Source organism: Salmo trutta, unplaced genomic scaffold, assembly GCF_901001165.1.
Source record: "Salmo trutta unplaced genomic scaffold, fSalTru1.1, whole genome shotgun sequence".
Taxonomy (NCBI): Eukaryota; Metazoa; Chordata; class Actinopteri; order Salmoniformes; family Salmonidae; genus Salmo; species Salmo trutta.
The window spans coordinates 5,001-23,204 of NW_021822174.1; the positions used below are offsets into that span (position 1 = coordinate 5,001).

Sequence of the window (18,204 nt, forward strand, 5' to 3'; positions counted from 1 at the left end):
GTTTTGGTTTATAGTCTGTTTGTGTATTTCTATGTCTAGTCTGGTGAGTGTGTTTCTATGTTGGTTAATTGGGATTGGGACTCAGTTGAAGGCAGGTGTTGTCTATCTGCCTTTGATTGAGAGTCTCATATATAAGGGTGTGTTTGTGATTTGTGGGTGATTGTTCTGTGTTCAGCCCTAGGCTTTGCCAGACTGTTTAGTTGTTCGGTCGTTTTCGTGTTTTGTTGTTTTGGAGTGCTCTTTTGATAATTTAAATAAAAGTCAAGATGAGCATTCACGTACCTGCTGCATTTTGGTCCTCATTCACCAACGACAGCCGTGAAGGAATCACCCACCACCAAAGGACCAAGCAGCAGGAGAACAGCATGGATGGATGGACGTGGGCAGATTTAAGGATGTTCGTGTCCAGGGCTATGGAAGAGTTAAGGGAACCCGAGAGGCAGCCCCAAGAATTTTTTTTAGGGGGGCACAAGGGCTGTGAAGAGGGGCAAGGATGGAGCCCCAGGCCAGCTCCCCGCACTAGCCCTGAGGTACGTGTCTCCAATCTGGTACGCCCAGTACCAGCACCCCACACCAAGCCCAAGGTGCGTGTCCCCAGCCCCGCCAGTCAACAGTCGTCGGAGCTGCCCGCCAGTCAACAGTCGTCGGAGCTGCCCGCCAGTCAACAGTCGTCGGAGCTGCCCGCCAGTCAACAGTCGTCGGAGTTGCCCGCCAGTCAACAGTCGTCGGAGCTGCCCGTCAGTCAACAGTCGTCGGAGCTGCCCGTCAGTCAACAGTCGTCGGTGCTGCCCGTCAGTCAACAGTCGTCGGAGCTGCCCGTCAGTCAACAGTCGTCGGAGCTGCCCGTCAGTCAACAGTCGTCGGAGCTGCCCGTCAGTCAACAGTCGTCGGAGCTGCCCGTCAGTCAACAGTCGCCGGAGTGGTCAGACTGCGCTGAACTGCCGGAGTGGTCAGACTGCGCTGACTGACTGCCGGAGTGGCCAACTGCGCTGAACTGCCGGAGTGGCCAGACTGCGCTGAACTGCCGGAGTGGCCAGACTGCGCTGAACTGCCGGAGTGGCCAGACTGCGCTGAACTGCCGGAGTGGCCAGACTGCGCTGAACTGCCGGAGTGGCCAGACTGCGCTGAACTGCCGGAGTGGCCAGACTGCGCTGAACTGCCGGAGTGGCCAGACTGCGCTGAACTGCCGGAGTGGCCAGACTGCGCTGAACTGCCGGAGTGGCCAGACTGCGCTGAACTGCCGGAGTGGCCAGACTGCGCTGAACTGCCGGAGTGGCCAGACTGCCCTGACCTGCCGGAGTGGCCAGACTGCCCTGACCTGCCGGAGTGGCCAGACTGCCCTGACCTGCCGGAGTGGCCAGACTGCCCTGACCTGCCGGAGTGGCCAGACTGCCCTGACCTGCCGGAGTGGCCAGACTGCCCTGACCTGCCGGAGTGGCCAGACTGCCCTGACCTGCCGGAGTGGCCAGACTGCCCTGACCTGCCGGAGTGGCCAGACTGCCCCTGACCTGCCGGAGTGGCCAGACTGCCCTGACCTGCCGGAGTGGCCAGACTGCCCTGACCTGCCGGAGTGGCCAGACTGCCCTGACCTGCCGGAGTGGCCAGACTGCCCTGACCTGCCGGAGTGGCCAGACTGCCCTGACCTGCCGGAGTGGCCAGACGGCCCTGACCTGCCGGAGTGGCCAGACTGCCCCTGACCTGCCGGAGTGGCCAGAACTGCCCCTGACCTGCCGGAGTGGCCAGACTGCCCTGACCTGCCGGAGTGGCCAGACTGCCCTGACCTGCCGGAGTGGCCAGACTGCCCTGACCTGCCGGAGTGGCCAGACTGCCCTGACCGCCCAGAGCTGACAGACTGCCCGGACCCCCCCGAGCTGACAGACTGCCCGGACCCCCCCGAGCTGACAGACTGCCCGGACCGCCCCGAGCTGACAGACTGCCCGGACCGCCCCGAGCTGACAGACTGCCCGGACCGCCCCGAGCTGACAGACTGCCCGGACCGCCCCGAGCTGACAGACTGCCCGGACCGCCCCGAGCTGACAGACTGCCCGGACCGCCCCGAGCTGACAGACTGCCCGGACCGCCCCGAGCTGACAGATTGCCCGGACCGCCCCGAGCCGCCAGACTGCCCGGAACGGCCAGAACCTGAGCCGCCTCCAATATAGGTGGGTTGGGGAGGGGGGGTGTAGCACAGTGCCGTCGTTGACGGCAGCCACCCTCCCTTCCCTCCCTTTAGTAAGGGGGAATTTTTCTTTTGGGTATTGTTTGGGGGTAATTTTTTTTTTGTTAAGGTGCTTCTGGGGTAGCACCTTTAAGGGGGGGGTACTGTCACGTCCTGGCCAGTATATAAGGTTAATTGTTTTGTAGTTTGTGTCAGGGCGTGACAGAGGGTATTTGTTTTATGTGGTCAGGGTGGTGTGTTTGGATTAAGGGTGTTTGATTTAGTATTTCCGGGGTTTTGGTTTATAGTCTGTTTATGTATTTCTATGTCTAGTCTGGTGAGTGTGTTTCTATGTTGGTTAATTGGGATTGGGACTCTCAGTTGAAGGCAGGTGTTGTCTATCTGCCTTTGATTGAGAGTCTCATATATAAGGGTGTGTTTGTGTTTGTGATTTGTGGGTGATTGTTCTGTGTTCAGCCCTAGGCTTTGCCAGACTGTTTAGTTGTTCGGTCGTTTTCGTGTTTTCGTGTTTTGTTGTTTTGGAGTGCTCTTTTGATAATTTAAATAAAAGTCAAAATGAGCATACACGTACCTGCTGCATATTGGTCCACATTTTCTGATGACGATTTCGCACTATCGTCGGAAGACGAAGACGACAGCCGTGACAACAATGGTGTTTGTTCTTCACTGGTTGACCTTTTCTTGTGGCAACAGGTCACACATCTTGCTGCTGTGATTAAACACTGTGGTATTTCACCCAGTAGATATGGGACTTTATCAAAATTGGATTTGTTTTCAAATTCTTTGTGGGTCTGGGTAACGGGGTGCGTGTCGGTGGCAGAGAAGTCAGGCGCAGGAGAATCCAACTTGGTATGAACGGAATCGTTTAATCAGTGCTTCACAGAACACCAAAACCAAAATATACAAAAATAATAAAAAGTGGGTACAAAACCCGTCGCGCACCAACACACAAACACACAATCAAACAATCTCCGACAAGGACATGAGGGGAAACAGAGGGTTAAATACACATGTAATTGATGGGATTGGAACCAGGTGTGAAGGAAGACAAGACAAAACAAATGGAAAATGAAAAAATGGATCAATGATGGCTAGAAGGTCGGTGACGTCAACCGCCGAACAAGGAGAGGGACCGACTTCGGCGGAAGTCGTGACAGGTCTGTGTAATCAGAGGGAAATATGTGTCTCTAATATGGTCCTACATTTGGGCAGGAGGTTAGGAAGTGCAGCTCAGTTTCCACCTCATTTTGTGGGCAGTGTTGCACATAGCCTGTCTTCTCTTGAGAGCCATGTCTGCCTACGGCGGCCTTTCTCAATAGCAAGGCTATGCTCACTGAGTCTGTACATAGTCAAAGCTTTCCTTAAGTTTGGGTCAGTCACAGTGGTCAGGTATTCTGCCACTGTGTTCTCTCTGTTTAGGGACAAATAGCATTCTAGTTTACTCAGTTTTTTTGTTTATTACTTGACACATTGGAAAGAATTATGTTTTCATTTTCTCATGATTTGGTTGGGTCTAATTGTGTTGCTGGCTCTCTGGAGTCTGTTTGTGGTTGTAAACAGAGCCCCAGGACCAGCTTGTTTAAGGGACTCTTCTCCAACTTCTCTGTAGGTGTTTTAGGTTGTACACAGAGGCTATTTTTGCAGAATTCTGCATTCAGTTTATTCTCTCTCTCTCTCTCTCTGTGTCCTCTCTCTCTGTGTCCTCTCTCTCTGTGTCCTCTCTCTCTGTCCTCTCCTGCTCTGTCCTTCCTCTCTCTCTTTCTCTCTCACTCTGTTGTTCCCCTCTCGCTCTCTGTCTGTCTCTCTCTCTGTCCTCTCTCTCTCTGTCCTTCCTCTCTCTCTCCCTCTCTCTGTCCTTCCTCTCTCTCCCTCTCTCTTTCTCTGTCCTCTCTCTCTCTCTGTCCCCCCCTCTCTCTCTCTCTGTCTCTGTCTCTCTCTCTCTCTCTCTCTCTCTCCTGTCATCCCTCCTCTCTCTCTCTCTCTCTCTCTCTCCTGTCATCCCTCCTCTCTCTCTCTCTCTCTCTCTCCCCTGTCATCCCTCCTCTCTCTCTCTCTCCCCTGTCATCCCTCCTCTCTCTCTCTCTCCCCTGTCATCCCTCCTCTCTCTCTCTCTCTCCTGTCATCCCTCCTCCCTGTAATGGAGGAAATATTTTGAGGAGTAATATGTTATACCTTGACAGCATCTGAAATGGCACCCTATTCCCTACATAGTGCACTACTTTAGACCAGGGACCGTGAGGCTCTATTCAAATGTAGTGCACTATATAGGGAATAGGATGCCATAGGGATCTGGTCTAAAGTAGTGCACTATATAGGGAATAGGGTGCCATAGTGCTATGGTCTAAAGTAGTGCACTATATAGGGAATAGGGTGCCATAGGGATCTGGTCTAAAGTAGTGCACTATGTAGGGAACAGGGTCCCATAGGGCTCTGGTCTAAAGTAGTGCACTATGTAGGGAACAGGGTCCCATAGGGCTCTGGTCTTAAGTAGTTCACTACTGTCATGACGTTGCCCTCTTTGGACACAGCGAGCACCATCCCCCTACCTCTGCACCATCCCTGTGGTCAGAGAGGTCAGAAATTCCTGGAGGAGAATCTTCCTCATGGCCAGACAGTGTAGAGAGAGAGTGAGTTTCATAGAGAGAACAAAGGAATTTCTTCCACCTCACAGAACTGGAGAACCGAACGACATTCATGTTCTGGAGAATGTATAAAAGATCGGTGAAGAATCCAGCTACGAACTGAATCCAGCTACGTTTGGTACAATTTGGTGAAATTCATGAGAGACAATACGGCCACATTACCATAATCCTGTTTTTACAAGAGTCTCAGTTATGAGGCTTACATCTAATTGTTGTATAAAATGAATGAGTAAAGATTAAACCATTGGTGAAATGATGTAATGTGATTTTTAGACTGTTTAATGAAGGAAAGTCCAATTCCCTTTGGAGTTTAACTAAATCAGAGGACCGCCCCTGAGCACAGGCAGGACCTGGCATCATGGGACAGGCCCTTTTCTATGTTCCCAATAAAACCCCCACCTGGGTATTCCCACTTCAGACCAGCTAATAACTACGAGAGGGCTAAGGTTTGAGTGGAGACCAGCTTACCTCCATAACCACGAGAGGACTAAGGTTTGAGTGTAGACCAGCTTACCTCCATAACCACGTGAGGACTAAGGTTTGAGTGGAGACCATCTTACCTCCATAACCACGAGAGGACTAAGGTTCGAGTGTAGACCAGCTTACCTCCATAACTACGAGAGGGCTAAGGTTTGAGTGGAGACCAGCTTACCTCCATAACCACGAGAGGACTAAGGTTCGAGTGTAGACCAGCTTACCTCCATAACTACGAGAGGGCTAAGGTTTGAGTGGAGACCAGCTTACCTCCATAACCACGAGAGGACTAAGGTTCGAGTGTAGACCAGCTTACCTCCATAACTACGAGAGGGCTAAGGTTGCAGACCATGTATTTCTCTGGCTGAACTTTTAACCATACCACGTGGTTAAACTCTTAGACTATCGATACCGACAGAATAAGAACAAATCTTTGATACTAATTACCAGTCTGCAGCTAGGAATTCGGTATTCTATAACAACATTGCTGAATGTCACTCTGAACTATCCATTCTAACCACGAGAGAGAGAGAGAGAGAGAGAGAGAGAGAGAGAGAGACAGAGAGAGAGAGAGAGAGAGAGAGAGAGGGCGGACAAACTCTCCAACAGAAACAAACTTTCCAACAGAGATCCCGACGACACACTGAGCGTAAATATATATTGATTGCAATTATTCCCAAATGAGTGAGCGTTCATGTGCAAAGGATTAGCATTTCAATTGTTATAATTATCAACTCTGTAGTGTCTTCTCCGCTGCCCCCACTCCCCTTGTTTGTCCACCAAGCTGCCATGCCGGTTTAGCCCACTAGGACACATTCCTCTATCATTTCTTTGTAACGATACCTACTGTTTTGTATGCCTTTCTGTGATTACTTAGTTAGTAAATAAATTATTTAAGACAATTGATGTATGTAGGGAATAGAATGAGGGAGCCTGGTCAAAAGTAGTGCACTACATAGGGAATAGAATGAGGGAGCCTGGTCCTTTGTTTCTGGGAGGGCTGCCATTTTACTGCTGATTCAGAGAAATACTGTCATGGAAATGTGGAACAAACTGGATTATAGTTTTAAAATCAGTGTTTAATCATATCAGTGTTTAATCATATCAGTGTTTAATCATATCAGTGGTTTAATCATATCAGTGTTTAATCATATCAGTGTTTAATCATTAATGTTTAATCATATCAGTGTTTAAATCATATCAGTGTTTAATCATTAATGTTTAATCATATCAGTGTTTAATCATATCAGTGTTTAATCATATCAGTGTTTAATCATATCAGTGTTTAAATCATATCAGTGTTTAATTATATCAGTGTTTAATCATATCAGTGGTTTAATCATATCAGTGTTTAATCATATCAGTGTTTAATCATATCAGTGTTTTAATCATGAATGTTTAATCATATCAGTGTTTAATCATATCAGTGTTTAATCATATCAGTGTTTAATCATTCATGTTTAATCATATCAGTGTTTAATCATATCAGTGTTTAATCATATCAGTGGTTTAATCATATCAGTGTTTAATCATATCAGTGTTTAATCATATCAGTGTTTAATCATATCAGTGGTTTAATCATATCAGTGTTTAATCATATCAGTGTTTAATCATATCAGTGGTTTAATCATTAATGTTTAATCATATCAGTGTTTAATCATATCAGTGTTTAATCATATCAGTGTTTAATCATATCAGTGTTTAATCATATCAGTGGTTTAATCATTAATGTTTTGCGTTGTGAAATCTAGCTTGTAGAATTGATAGGCCAACCATGAATTAAATTTAGAAGACACCATTGTGTGTCAAAATCCTCACAGTTTCCTCTTCTCCCCTTACAGTTCCACCAGTCATCCTGAAACTGTCCGAGCCTGAACGGCGCCATGACACCTGCATAGAGTTCACAGTGAGAGGATATCCCTACCCGACGCTGCGATGGTACCACAAACAGGTATGATTTTCATTCCTTTTTATTCATGTCTGATATGTAAAGCAGCGTTTACATATCCTGGTCTTGGAGACCCCAAGAGGTGCAGGTTTTAGTTTATTACCCATAGGACTACACAGCTGAAATACAGCTGAAATACAGCTGAAATACAGCTGAAAAACAGCTGAAATACAGCTGAAAAACAGCTGAAAAACAGCTGAAAAACAGCTGAAATACAGCTGAAATACAGCTGAAATACAGCTGAAATAATCAACGGCTTGATGATGAGTTAGTTATTTCAATCAGACGACTAACGCCGGGGCATAAACCAAAACAGCCACCTCTTGAGGTCCCCCAGGACCACTGATGTAAAGATTCTGGGTCTTCTGAAAAGGTAAAAAAAAAAAAAAATGAAAGTGTATTCTAATCATTATTTGTAAACAGAGAGAGATCCTGCAGAGTGAATACATCAGAACAGAGATGGATTTCTACCAGGACTATCTGGAGGGATGTCTGACTTTTATCAACCCAACACACTACGATAATGGAAACTACACTCTGGAGGCCTCCAACTCACTGGGGACCGTCACCAAGACCGTCTACGGACACTTCCTCACGGCACCACCCTTTGACCCTGACCCTGACGGTAACCACAACATTTATTTTCTTAGACAGGGGACAGCGTACAACAAAAACTATAGGTCTCAGACCACATATTTATTAAACGTGAAACTGAATGCAATACACTTAAATACGTGAAAAACACAAAAACAACAAACCGTGACGCAGAGAAGAAAACACATTACTCAAAAGATAATCACCCACAAAAACACCAGTGACACAAACATCAACTTAAATATGGCCTCCAATTAGAGCCAACGACAACCGGCCGCCTCTAATTGGAGTTCCAGCCAAACAAAAACCAACCTAGAAATACAAAAAACTAGAAACTAAACATAGAAATACAAAAACGGACAAACACCTCCCCCTGTCACGCCCTGACCTACTCTACCATAGAAAATAACAACATACTACGGTCAGGACGTGACAGTACCCCTAAGAATCGGTGGCATATTACAGGATAAAAGCAGAATATTCCTCTTATCACTCATCCATTCATTTCACATGACCACTTTTTCCATCTATACTAAGGTAAGTGTTTTTCCATCTATACTACGGTAAGTGTTTTTCCATCTATACTAAGGTAAGTGTTTTTCCATCTATACTACGGTAAGTGTTTTTCCATCTATACTACGGTAAGTGTTTTTCCATCTATACTACGGTAAGTGTTTTTCCATCTATACTACGGTAAGTGTTTTTCCATCTATACTACGGTAAGTGTTTTTCCATCTATACTACGGTAAGTGTTTTTCCATCTATACTAAGGTAAGTGTTTTGACTTACTGGTGTTTATTATATTATTCATGTCAGTTCTGTGTTGTGCGGTTAAGGAGCGCTGCTCTGTTTTGAGCCAGCTTGTGATGGAGACGTAGGGAATCAGGAAGCGCAGGGAATCAGGAAGCGCAGGGAATCAGGAAGCGCAGGGAATCAGGAAGCGCAGGGAATCAGGAAGCGCAGGGAATCAGGAAGCGCAGGGAATCAGGAAGCGCAGGGAATCAGGAAGCGCAGGGAATCAGGAAGCGCAGGGAATCAGGAAGCAAGTGCAGTTGCTGAGTTTTATAATAATAAGGAACGTGGAGAGATACTAAACAAGAGACGCATCTGGACATAGAGAACTGAACCAATACTGCCTGATGACTGAGGCTACAGAGGTAAAAGGGGAGTAATCAACATGGGGATGAAGTCCAGGTGGTGTAATGAGGGTTGCCAGGTGGGAGTAATGAGGGTTGCCAGGTGGGTGAAATGAGGGTTACCAGGTGGGTATAATGAGGGTTACCAGGTGGGTATAATGAGGGTTACCAGGTGGGAGTAATGAGGGTTGCCAGGTGGGTGTAATGAGGGTTGCCAGGTGGGTATAATGAGGGTTACCAGGTGGGTATAATGAGGGTTACCAGGTGGGAGTAATGAGGGTTGCCAGGTGGGTGTAATGAGGGTTGCCAGGTGGGTATAATGAGGGTTACCAGGTGGGTGTTATGAGGGTTGCCAGGTGGGTGTAATGAGGGTTACCAGGTGGGTGTTATGAGGGTTGCCAGGTGGGTGTAATGAGGGTTACCAGGTGGGTATAATGAGGGTTACCAGGTGGGTATAATGAGGGTTACCAGGTGGGAGTAATGAGGGTTGCCAGGTGGGTGCAATGAGGGTTGCAAGGTGGGTATAATGAGGGTTACCAGGTGGGTGTTATGAGGGTTGCCAGGTGGGTGTAATGAGGGTTACCAGGTGGGTGTTATGAGGGTTGCCAGGTGGGTGTAATGAGGGTTACCAGGTGGGTGTAATGAGGGTTACCAGGTGGGTGTTATGAGGGTTGCCAGGTGGGTGTAATGAGGGTTACCAGGTGGGTGTAATGAGGGTTACCAGGTGGGTGTTATGAGGGTTGGAGGGAGGGAGGAATGAAGGGAGGGAGTGAGGGATGAAGGGAGGGAGGGAGGGAGGGAGGGAGGGAGGGAGGGAAGGAGGGAGGGGAGGGAGGGAGGGAGGGATGAAGGGAGGGAAGGAGGGAGGGAGGGAGGGAGGGATGAAGGGAGGGTGGGAGGGATGAAGGGAGGGATGAAGGGATGAAGGGAGGGAGGGAGGGTTGAAGGGAGGGAGGGTTGAAGGGAGGGAGGGTTGAAGGAGGGCTGGGCTGCTTATCGTTATTACAGGGTTGAGAAAAAAGGACTGCTAATTTAACACACACCCAGACACACAGACACACAGACACCGAGACACCCAGACACACAGACACCCACACACCCAGACACCCAGACACACAGACACACAGACACACAGACACACAGACACACAGACACCCAGACACCCAGACACCCAGACACACAGACACACAGACACCCAGACACACAGACACACAGACACCCAGACACACAGACACCCAGACACCCACACACCCAGACACCCAGACACTCAGACTCACAGACACTCAGACACACAGACACCCCCAATTCCTCTCTGATCTCCAGCCTCCTCTCATCCCCCAGACTCTATCCCCCAACAACCAGCAGAGAATCCATTTCATGGTTGTGTGTGTGTGTGTGTGTGTGTGTGTGTGTGTGTGTGTGTGTGTGTGGTGTGTGGTGTGTGGTGTGTGTGTGTGGTGTGTGTGTGTGTGTGTGTGTGTCTGTGTGTGTGGTTTGTGTGTGTGTGGTGTGTGGTGTGTGAGTCTGTGTGTGAGTCCTTGTGTGTGTGTGTGTGTGTGTGTGTGTGTGTGTGTGTGTGTGTGTGTGGTGTGTGGTGTGTGTGTGTGTGTGTGTGTGTCTGTGTGTGTGGTTTGTGTGTGTGTGGTGTGTGGTGTGTGAGTCTGTGTGTGAGTCCTTGTGTGTGTGTGTGTGTGTGTGTGTGTGTGTGTGTGTGAGTCTGTGTGGTGTGTGAGTGTGTGTGTGTGTGTGTGTGTGTGTGTGTGTGTGTGTGTGTGTGTGTGTGTGTGTGTGTGTGTGTGGTTTGTGTGTGTGAGTCTGTGTGTATGTGGTCAAAGCAAGGGCCCATTGAGCTCTGGTCCAAGCTAGTGCACTACAAGGCAAGAGCCCATTGGGCTCTGGTCCAAGCTAGTGCACTACAAGGCAAGAGCCCATTGGGCTCTGGTCCAAGCTAGTGCACTACAAGGCAAGAGCCCATTGGGCTCTGGTCCAAGCTAGTGCACTACAAGGCAAGAGCCCATTGGGCTCTGGTCCAAGCTAGTGCTCTAGGGAGTATGGTGCCATTTGGGAATGAATTGTATTCTCCAGTGCTCTTACTGTCTCTGTCTTTATTCCAGGTAGCCCAATGCCATCAGACAACACCAGCAGGCCAGAAGAGGAGACGTTTGGGGTAAGTTTATAATGACGTAGGTTCTATCTCAAATGGCACACTATTTCCTACATAGTGCACTACTTTAGACCACACCCCATAGGGCTCTGTTTAAAAGTAGTTTAGTGTGTCCTAGTGTCCACAGTACTGGGGCTGGCTGGAATCACCTGTCTCTCTGTCTGTCTCCTAACCTGTCTGTCTGTCTCCTAACCTGTCTGTCTGTCTGTCTCCTAACCTGTCTGTCTGTCTCCTGGTGTCCACAGTACTGGGGCTGGCTGGAATCACCTGTCTCTCTGTCTGTCTCCTAACCTGTCTGTCTGTCTCCTGGTGTCCACAGTACTGGGGCTGGCTGGAATCACCTGTCTCTCTGTCTGTCTCCTAACCTGTCTGTCTGTCTCCTGGTGTCCACAGTACTGGGGCTGGCTGGAATCACATGTCTCTCTGTCTGTCTCCTAACCTGTCTGTCTGTCTCCTAACCTGTCTGTCTGTCTCCTAACCTGTCTGTCTGTCTCCTAACCCGTCTGTCTGTCTGTCTCCTAACCTGTCTGTCTGTCTCCTGTTGTCCACAGTACTGGGGCTGGCTGGAATCACCTGTCTCTCTGTCTGTCTCCTAACCTGTCTGTCTGTCTCCTGGTGTCCACAGTACTGGGGCTGGCTGGAATCACCTGTCTCTCTGTCTGTCTCCTAACCTGTCTGTCTGTCTCCTAACCTGTCTGTCTGTCTCCTAACCTGTCTGTCTGTCTCCTAACCTGTCTGTCTGTCTCCTGGTGTCCACAGTACTGGGGCTGTCTGGAATCACCTGTCTCTCTGTCTATGTCCTAACCTGTCTGTCTGTCTCCTAACCTGTCTGTCTGTCTGTCTGTCTGTCTGTCTGTCTGTCTGTCTGTCTGTCTCCTAACCTGTCTGTCTGTTTCCAGGTGTCGATAGCAGTAGGACTGGCTGGTTTCACCTGTCTCTCTGTCTGTCTCCTAACCTGTCTGCCTGTCTCCTAACCTGTCTGTCTGTCTGTCTCCTAACCTGTCTGTCTGTCTGTCTGTCTGTCTGTCTGTCTGTCTCCTAACCTGTCTGTCTGTCTCCTAACCTGTCTGTCTGTTTCCAGGTGTCGATAGCAGTAGGACTGGCTGGTTTCACCTGTCTCTCTGCCTGTCTCCTAACCTGTCTGCCTGTCTCCTAACCTGTCTGTCTGTTTCCAGGTGTCGATAGCAGTAGGACTGGCTGGTTTCACCTGTCTCTCTGCCTGTCTCCTAACCTGTCTGCCTGTCCCCTAACCTGTCTGTCTGTCTCCAGGTGTCGATAGCAGTAGGACTGGCTGGTTTCACCTGTCTCTCTGCCTGTCTCCTAACCTGTCTGCCTGTCCCCTAACCTGTCTGTCTGTCTCCAGGTGTCGATAGCAGTAGGACTGGCTGGTTTCACCTGTCTCTCTGCCTGTCTCCTAACCTGTCTGCCTGTCTCCTAACCTGTCTGTCTGTTTCCAGGTATCGATAGCAGTAGGACTGGCTGGTTTCACCTGTCTCTCTGCCTGTCTCCTAACCTGTCTGACTGTCTCCTAACCTGTCTGCCTGTCTGTCTGTCTGTCTCCTAACCTGTCTCTCTGCCTGTCTCCTAACCTGTCTGTCTGTCTCCTAACTTGTCTGTCTGTCTCCAGGTATCGATAGCAGTAGGACTGGCTTTTTTCACCTGTCTCTCTGCCTGTCTCCTAACCTGTCTGTCTGTCTCCTAACCTGTCTGTCTGTCTCCAGGTATCGATAGCAGTAGGACTGGCTGGTTTCACCAGTGTTCTCCTCATCGTCCTCTTCATTCTCATCAACAAATATGTCCGACGCAGCAAGTTTGGATTGAAGGGTAAGTCATAGTACACTACATGACCAAAAGTATGTGGACACCTGCTCTTCCAACACCTCAATCCATAAATCATGAGCATTAATTAAAGGTTAAATACCAAAAATATTTAAAACAAAATATGGAGTTGGTCCCCCCTTTGCTGCGATAACAGCCTCCACTCTTCTGGGAAGTCATTAATATGGAGTTGGTCCCCCCTTTGCTGCTATAACAGCCTCCACTCTTCTGGGAAGTCATTAATATGGAGTTGGTCCCCCCCTTTGCTGCTATAACAGCCTCCACTCTTCTGGGAAGTCATTAATATGGAGTTGGTCCCCCCCTTTGCTGCTATAACAGCCCCCACTCTTCAGGGAAGTCATTAATATGGAGTTGGTCCCCCCCTTTGCTGCTATAACAGCCTCCACTCTTCAGGGAAGGCTTTCCACTAGATGTTGGAACATTGCTGCGGGGACTTTCTTCCATTCAGCCATAAGAGCATTAGTGATGTTGGGCGATTAGGCCCTGCCTCACAGTCGGTGTCCCAATTCATCCCCAAAGGTGTTCGATGGGGTTGAGGTCAGGGCTCTGTGCAGGCCAGTCAAGTTCTTCCACACTGATCCCATTTCTGTATGGACCTTGCTTTGTGCACGGGGGCATTGTCATGCTGAGACAGGAAAGGGCCTTTCCCCAAACTGTTACCACAGAGCTGGAAGCACAGAACAATCATCTAGCCACTCCTCAGCACTGTTGGTGTATGGGGTCGTAGTGGCCATGTTGGTGTGTGTTCTGTATAGGAATGTTGTGTATGGGGTCATAGTGTCCACGTTGGTGTATGGGGTCGTAGTGGCCATGTTGATGTATGGGGTCGTAGTGGCCATGTTGGTGTATGGGGTCGTAGTGGCCATGTTGGTGTATGGGGTCGTAGTGGCCATGTTGGTGTGTGTTCTGTATAGGAATGTGGTGTATGGGGTCATAGTGTCCACGTTGGTGTATGGGGTCGTAGTGGCCATGTTGATGTATGGGGTCGTAGTGGCCATGTTGGTGTATGGGGTCGTAGTGGCCATGTTGGTGTGTGTTCTGTAGAGGAATGTGGTGTATGGGGTCGTAGTCGCCACGTTGCTTTGCATCCTATGATCAAATAAAATTTATTTAAATAGCCCTTCGTATATCAGCTGAAATCTCAAAGTGCTGTACAGAAACCCAGCCTAAAACCCCAAACAGCAAGCAATGCATGTGAAAGAAGCACGGTGGCTAGGAAAAACTCCCTAGGAAAAACTCCCTAGAAAGGCCAAAAACCTAGGAAGAAACCTAGAGAGGAACCAGGCTATGAGGGGTGGCCAGTCCTCTTCTGGCTGTGCCGGGTGGATATTATAACAGAGCATGGTCAAGATGTTAAAATGTTCATAAATGACCAGCATGGTCAAATAATAATAATCATAGTAGTTGTCGAGGGTGCAACAAGCACGTCCGGTGAACAGGTCAGGGTCCGTAGCCGCAGGCAGAACAGTTGAAACTGGAGCAGCAGCATGGCCAGGTGGACTGGGGACAGCAAGGAGTCATCATGCCAGGTAGTCCTGAGGCATGGTCCTAGGGCTCAGGTCCTCCGAGAGAAAGAAAGAAAGAGAGAAAGAGAGAATTAGAGAGAGCATATTTAAATTCACACGGGACACCGGATAAGATAAGAGAAATACTCCAGATATAACAGACTGACCCTAGCCCCCCGACACATAAACTACTGCAGCATAAATACTGGAGGCTGAGACATGATGTGTTCAGTGTTCATGTCTCTGTTATTACTGGGCTTTGTATATTTCAGTTGATGTATGGACACCTACTGTATAGGAATAGCTATGCCACCCAAATGGCCCCCTAGTCCCTATATAGTACACTACTTTAGACCAGGGCCCATAGGGTCTATGTAGGGAATAGGGGGCCATTCAGTACACTACTTTAGACCAGGGACCATAGGGTCTATGTAGGGGATAAGGGGCCATTCAGTACACTACTTTAGACCAGGGACCATAGGGTCTATGTAGGGGATAGGGGGCCATTCAGTACACTACTTTAGACCAGGGACCATAGGGTCTATGTAGGGGATAGGGGGCCATTCAGTACACTACTTTAGACCAGGGACCATAGGGTCTATGTAGGGGATAGGGGGCCATTCAGTACACTACTTTAGACCAGGGACCATAGGGTCTATGTAGGGATAAGGGGGCCATTCAGTACACTACTTTAGACCAGGGACCATAGGGTCTATGTAGGGGATAGGGGGCCATTCAGTACACTACTTTAGACCAGGGACCATAGGGTCTATGTAGGGGATAGGGGGCCATTCAGTACACTACTTTAGACCAGGGACCATAGGGTCTATGTAGGGGATAGGGGGCCATTCAGTACACTACTTTAGACCAGGGACCATAGGGTCTATGTAGGGAATAGGGGGCCATTCAGTACACTACTTTAGACCAGGGACCATAGGGTCTATGTAGGGGATAGGGGGCCATTCAGTACACTACTTTAGACCAGGGACCATAGGGTCTATGTAGGGGATAGGGGGCCATTCAGTACACTACTTTAGACCAGGGACCATAGGGTCTATGTAGGGAATAGGGGGCCATTCAGTACACTACTTTAGACCAGGGACCATAGGGTCTATGTAGGGAATAGGGGGCCATTCAGTACACTACTTTAGACCAGGGACCATAGGGTCTATGTAGGGGATAGGGGGCCATTCAGTACACTACTTTAGACCAGGGACCATAGGGTCTATGTAGGGAATAGGGGGCCATTCAGTACACTACTTTAGACCAGGGACCATAGGGTCTATGTAGGGGATAGGGGGCCATTCAGTACACTACTTTAGACCAGGGACCATAGGGTCTATGTAGGGGATAGGGGGCCATTCAGTACACTACTTTAGACCAGGGACCATAGGGTCTATGTAGGGAATAGGGGGCCATTCAGTACACTACTTTAGACCAGGGACCATAGGGTCTATGTAGGGGATAGGGGGCCATTCAGTACACATCATGGTCTCTGATTGAGGAGTCTCGTCCACCTCTTCATTAACAGGCAGTGTTCACGTCACGACAGTCTGGCGCCTGGTAGATGTATGTTTGTCTCTCCGGTTGCCAGCGTCGTTGCAGCACCTTCAGAAGAAAGGCGATGGGTAAAACCCTTTTCTATTATTCAGCAATATGTTTTTGGACAAATGTTGCAGGACCCAGATAACGGTTATGCTCAGGTCCCACGATCAGATCTAGTACTCATGGTGGAAGAGGACAAAATCCAATTTCCCTTTTTTGGCTTCGAAAAACAACTGGAGGGAAAACTTCTTTTAATCAATGATTCATTTTGTTTGTGGGAGATTAATATTTATCTTTGACATATTCCGAAAGTTACGAAGCATGCGGCCAAATTCTATTATTTCCAGTGTGACAGAAAATAATAATTGTACGGTTATAATCTTCTGACATTTTTTTAAGCTAGCTTTGCTCTCTGCATTTCTCTTTCCTTCTGCCTCCGTCTCTCTCTCATGTTTTGCCCTCCACAACTTGACATTTGGAGCGGACCTAGTTTCATATTTTTAATAATATCCTCCTAGAGTTTATTGACGTACCGGTGCGTCGATCTAAGTAAACATAATAAAATAAAACATTCATATCTGTGAGTTTAAGCTAGAGATACCTTTTCTGCATGGGCTGTGTCTCAATACACCACATCCTCATGGGCTGTGTCTCAATACACCACATCCTCATGGGCTGTGTCTCAATACACCACATCCTCATGGGCTGTGTCTCAATACACCACATCCTCATGGGCTGTGTCTCAATACACCACATCCTCATGGGCTGTGTCTCAATACACCACATCCTCATGGGCTGTGTCTCAATACACCACATCCTCCTATTCATTTTTTTTTATTTTTATTTATTTCACCTTTATTTAACCAGGTAGGCTAGTAGAGAACAAGTCCTTTATTTAACCAGGTAGGCTAGTTGAGAACAAGTCCTTTATTTAACCAGGTAGGCTAGTTGAGAACAAGTTCTTTATTTACCAGGTAGGCTAGTTGAGAACAAGTCCTTTATTTAACCAGGTAGGCTAGTTGAGAACAAGTCCTTTATTTAACCAGGTAGGCTAGTTGAGAACAAGTCCTTTATTTAACCAGGTAGGCTAGTAGAGAACAAGTCCTTTATTTAACCAGGTAGGCCAGTTGAGAACAAGTTCTTTATTTAACCAGGTAGGCTAGTTGAGAACAAGTCCTTTATTTAACCAGGTAGGCTAGTTGAGAACAAGTCCTTTATTTAACCAGGTAGGCTAGTTGAGAACAAGTTCTCATTTACAATTGCGACCTGGTTAAGAATAAAGCAAAGCAGTTCGACACATATAACAACACAGAGTTACACATGGAGTAAAACAAACATACAGTCAATAATACAGTAGAAAAATAAGTCTATATACAATGTGAGCAAATGAGGTGAGATAAGGGAGGTAAAGGTAATAAATAGGCGATGGTGGCGAAGTAAATACAATATAGCAAGTAAAACACTGGAATGGTAGATTTGACAGTAGATGAGTGTGCAAAGTAGAAGTACTGTGAGTTTAAGCTAGAAATACCTTTTCTGCATGGGCTTGTATCTCAATACACTGCATCCTCCTATGTCGCCCTTCCCTATCTGGAAAGAGTCAGATTTATAGCGTTGTTCGTCAGACCCGGTAGACATCCTGAAAACGTCTGTAGCATCCGAACGGTCTGGTCAACAAACTAATATGGTGTTCTCCGTTTTGCTCTACGACCTCCACAAGTGACTCGTCTGAAGTCGTTAACGCCGATGTGTCATCTTCCTGTCTGTAGTGTGTGAACCGTTTTACGCCCACTGTAAGAAGGAGGGACTCTCAACAACACGATGGTGCTCTCCGTTTTGTTCTACATTCCCCATCGGTGTTATGGGACTGGTCTGAAGGTAACCCTGACAAACTAATGGAAGCACAAAGGTTGTTTTGGGGTTAAATATGTAAAAAAAAAATGTATAAATATTTCCTGAGCTTTCTTATATCTCCTAGATATGTGACATACATTTAAAAACCTTTTTAATAATGTTGCTGGGAGTCAGGAAGCAGGAATCGGGAAGCAGGTGTCAGGAAGCAGGTGTCAGGAAGCAGGACTCAGGAAGCAGGTGTCAGGAAGCAGGAAGCAGGTGTCAGAAAGCAGGAGACAGGAAGCAGGACTCAGGAAGCAGGTGTCAGGAAGCAGGTGTCAGGAA

General features: G+C 47.9%; 1 protein-coding gene across 1 annotated transcript in view; it reads left to right on the top strand.

Annotated features, from left to right (window-relative positions):
* LOC115180806 (NT-3 growth factor receptor-like) overlaps positions 1 to 17,956 on the top strand; it is a gene marked incomplete at its 5' end in the record, with an annotated part of 22,884 nt that extends 4,928 nt beyond the window's left edge. Inside the window, 5 exons of the mRNA XM_029742956.1 lie at positions 7,137 to 7,246; positions 7,667 to 7,868; positions 11,088 to 11,140; positions 12,859 to 12,961; positions 17,796 to 17,956. Coding sequence (XP_029598816.1) covers positions 7,137 to 7,246; positions 7,667 to 7,868; positions 11,088 to 11,140; positions 12,859 to 12,961; positions 17,796 to 17,902 — 575 coding nt within the window. The remainder of the gene's footprint in view (positions 1 to 7,136; positions 7,247 to 7,666; positions 7,869 to 11,087; positions 11,141 to 12,858; positions 12,962 to 17,795) is intronic.
* Between the last annotated feature and the right edge of the window lie 248 nt (positions 17,957 to 18,204).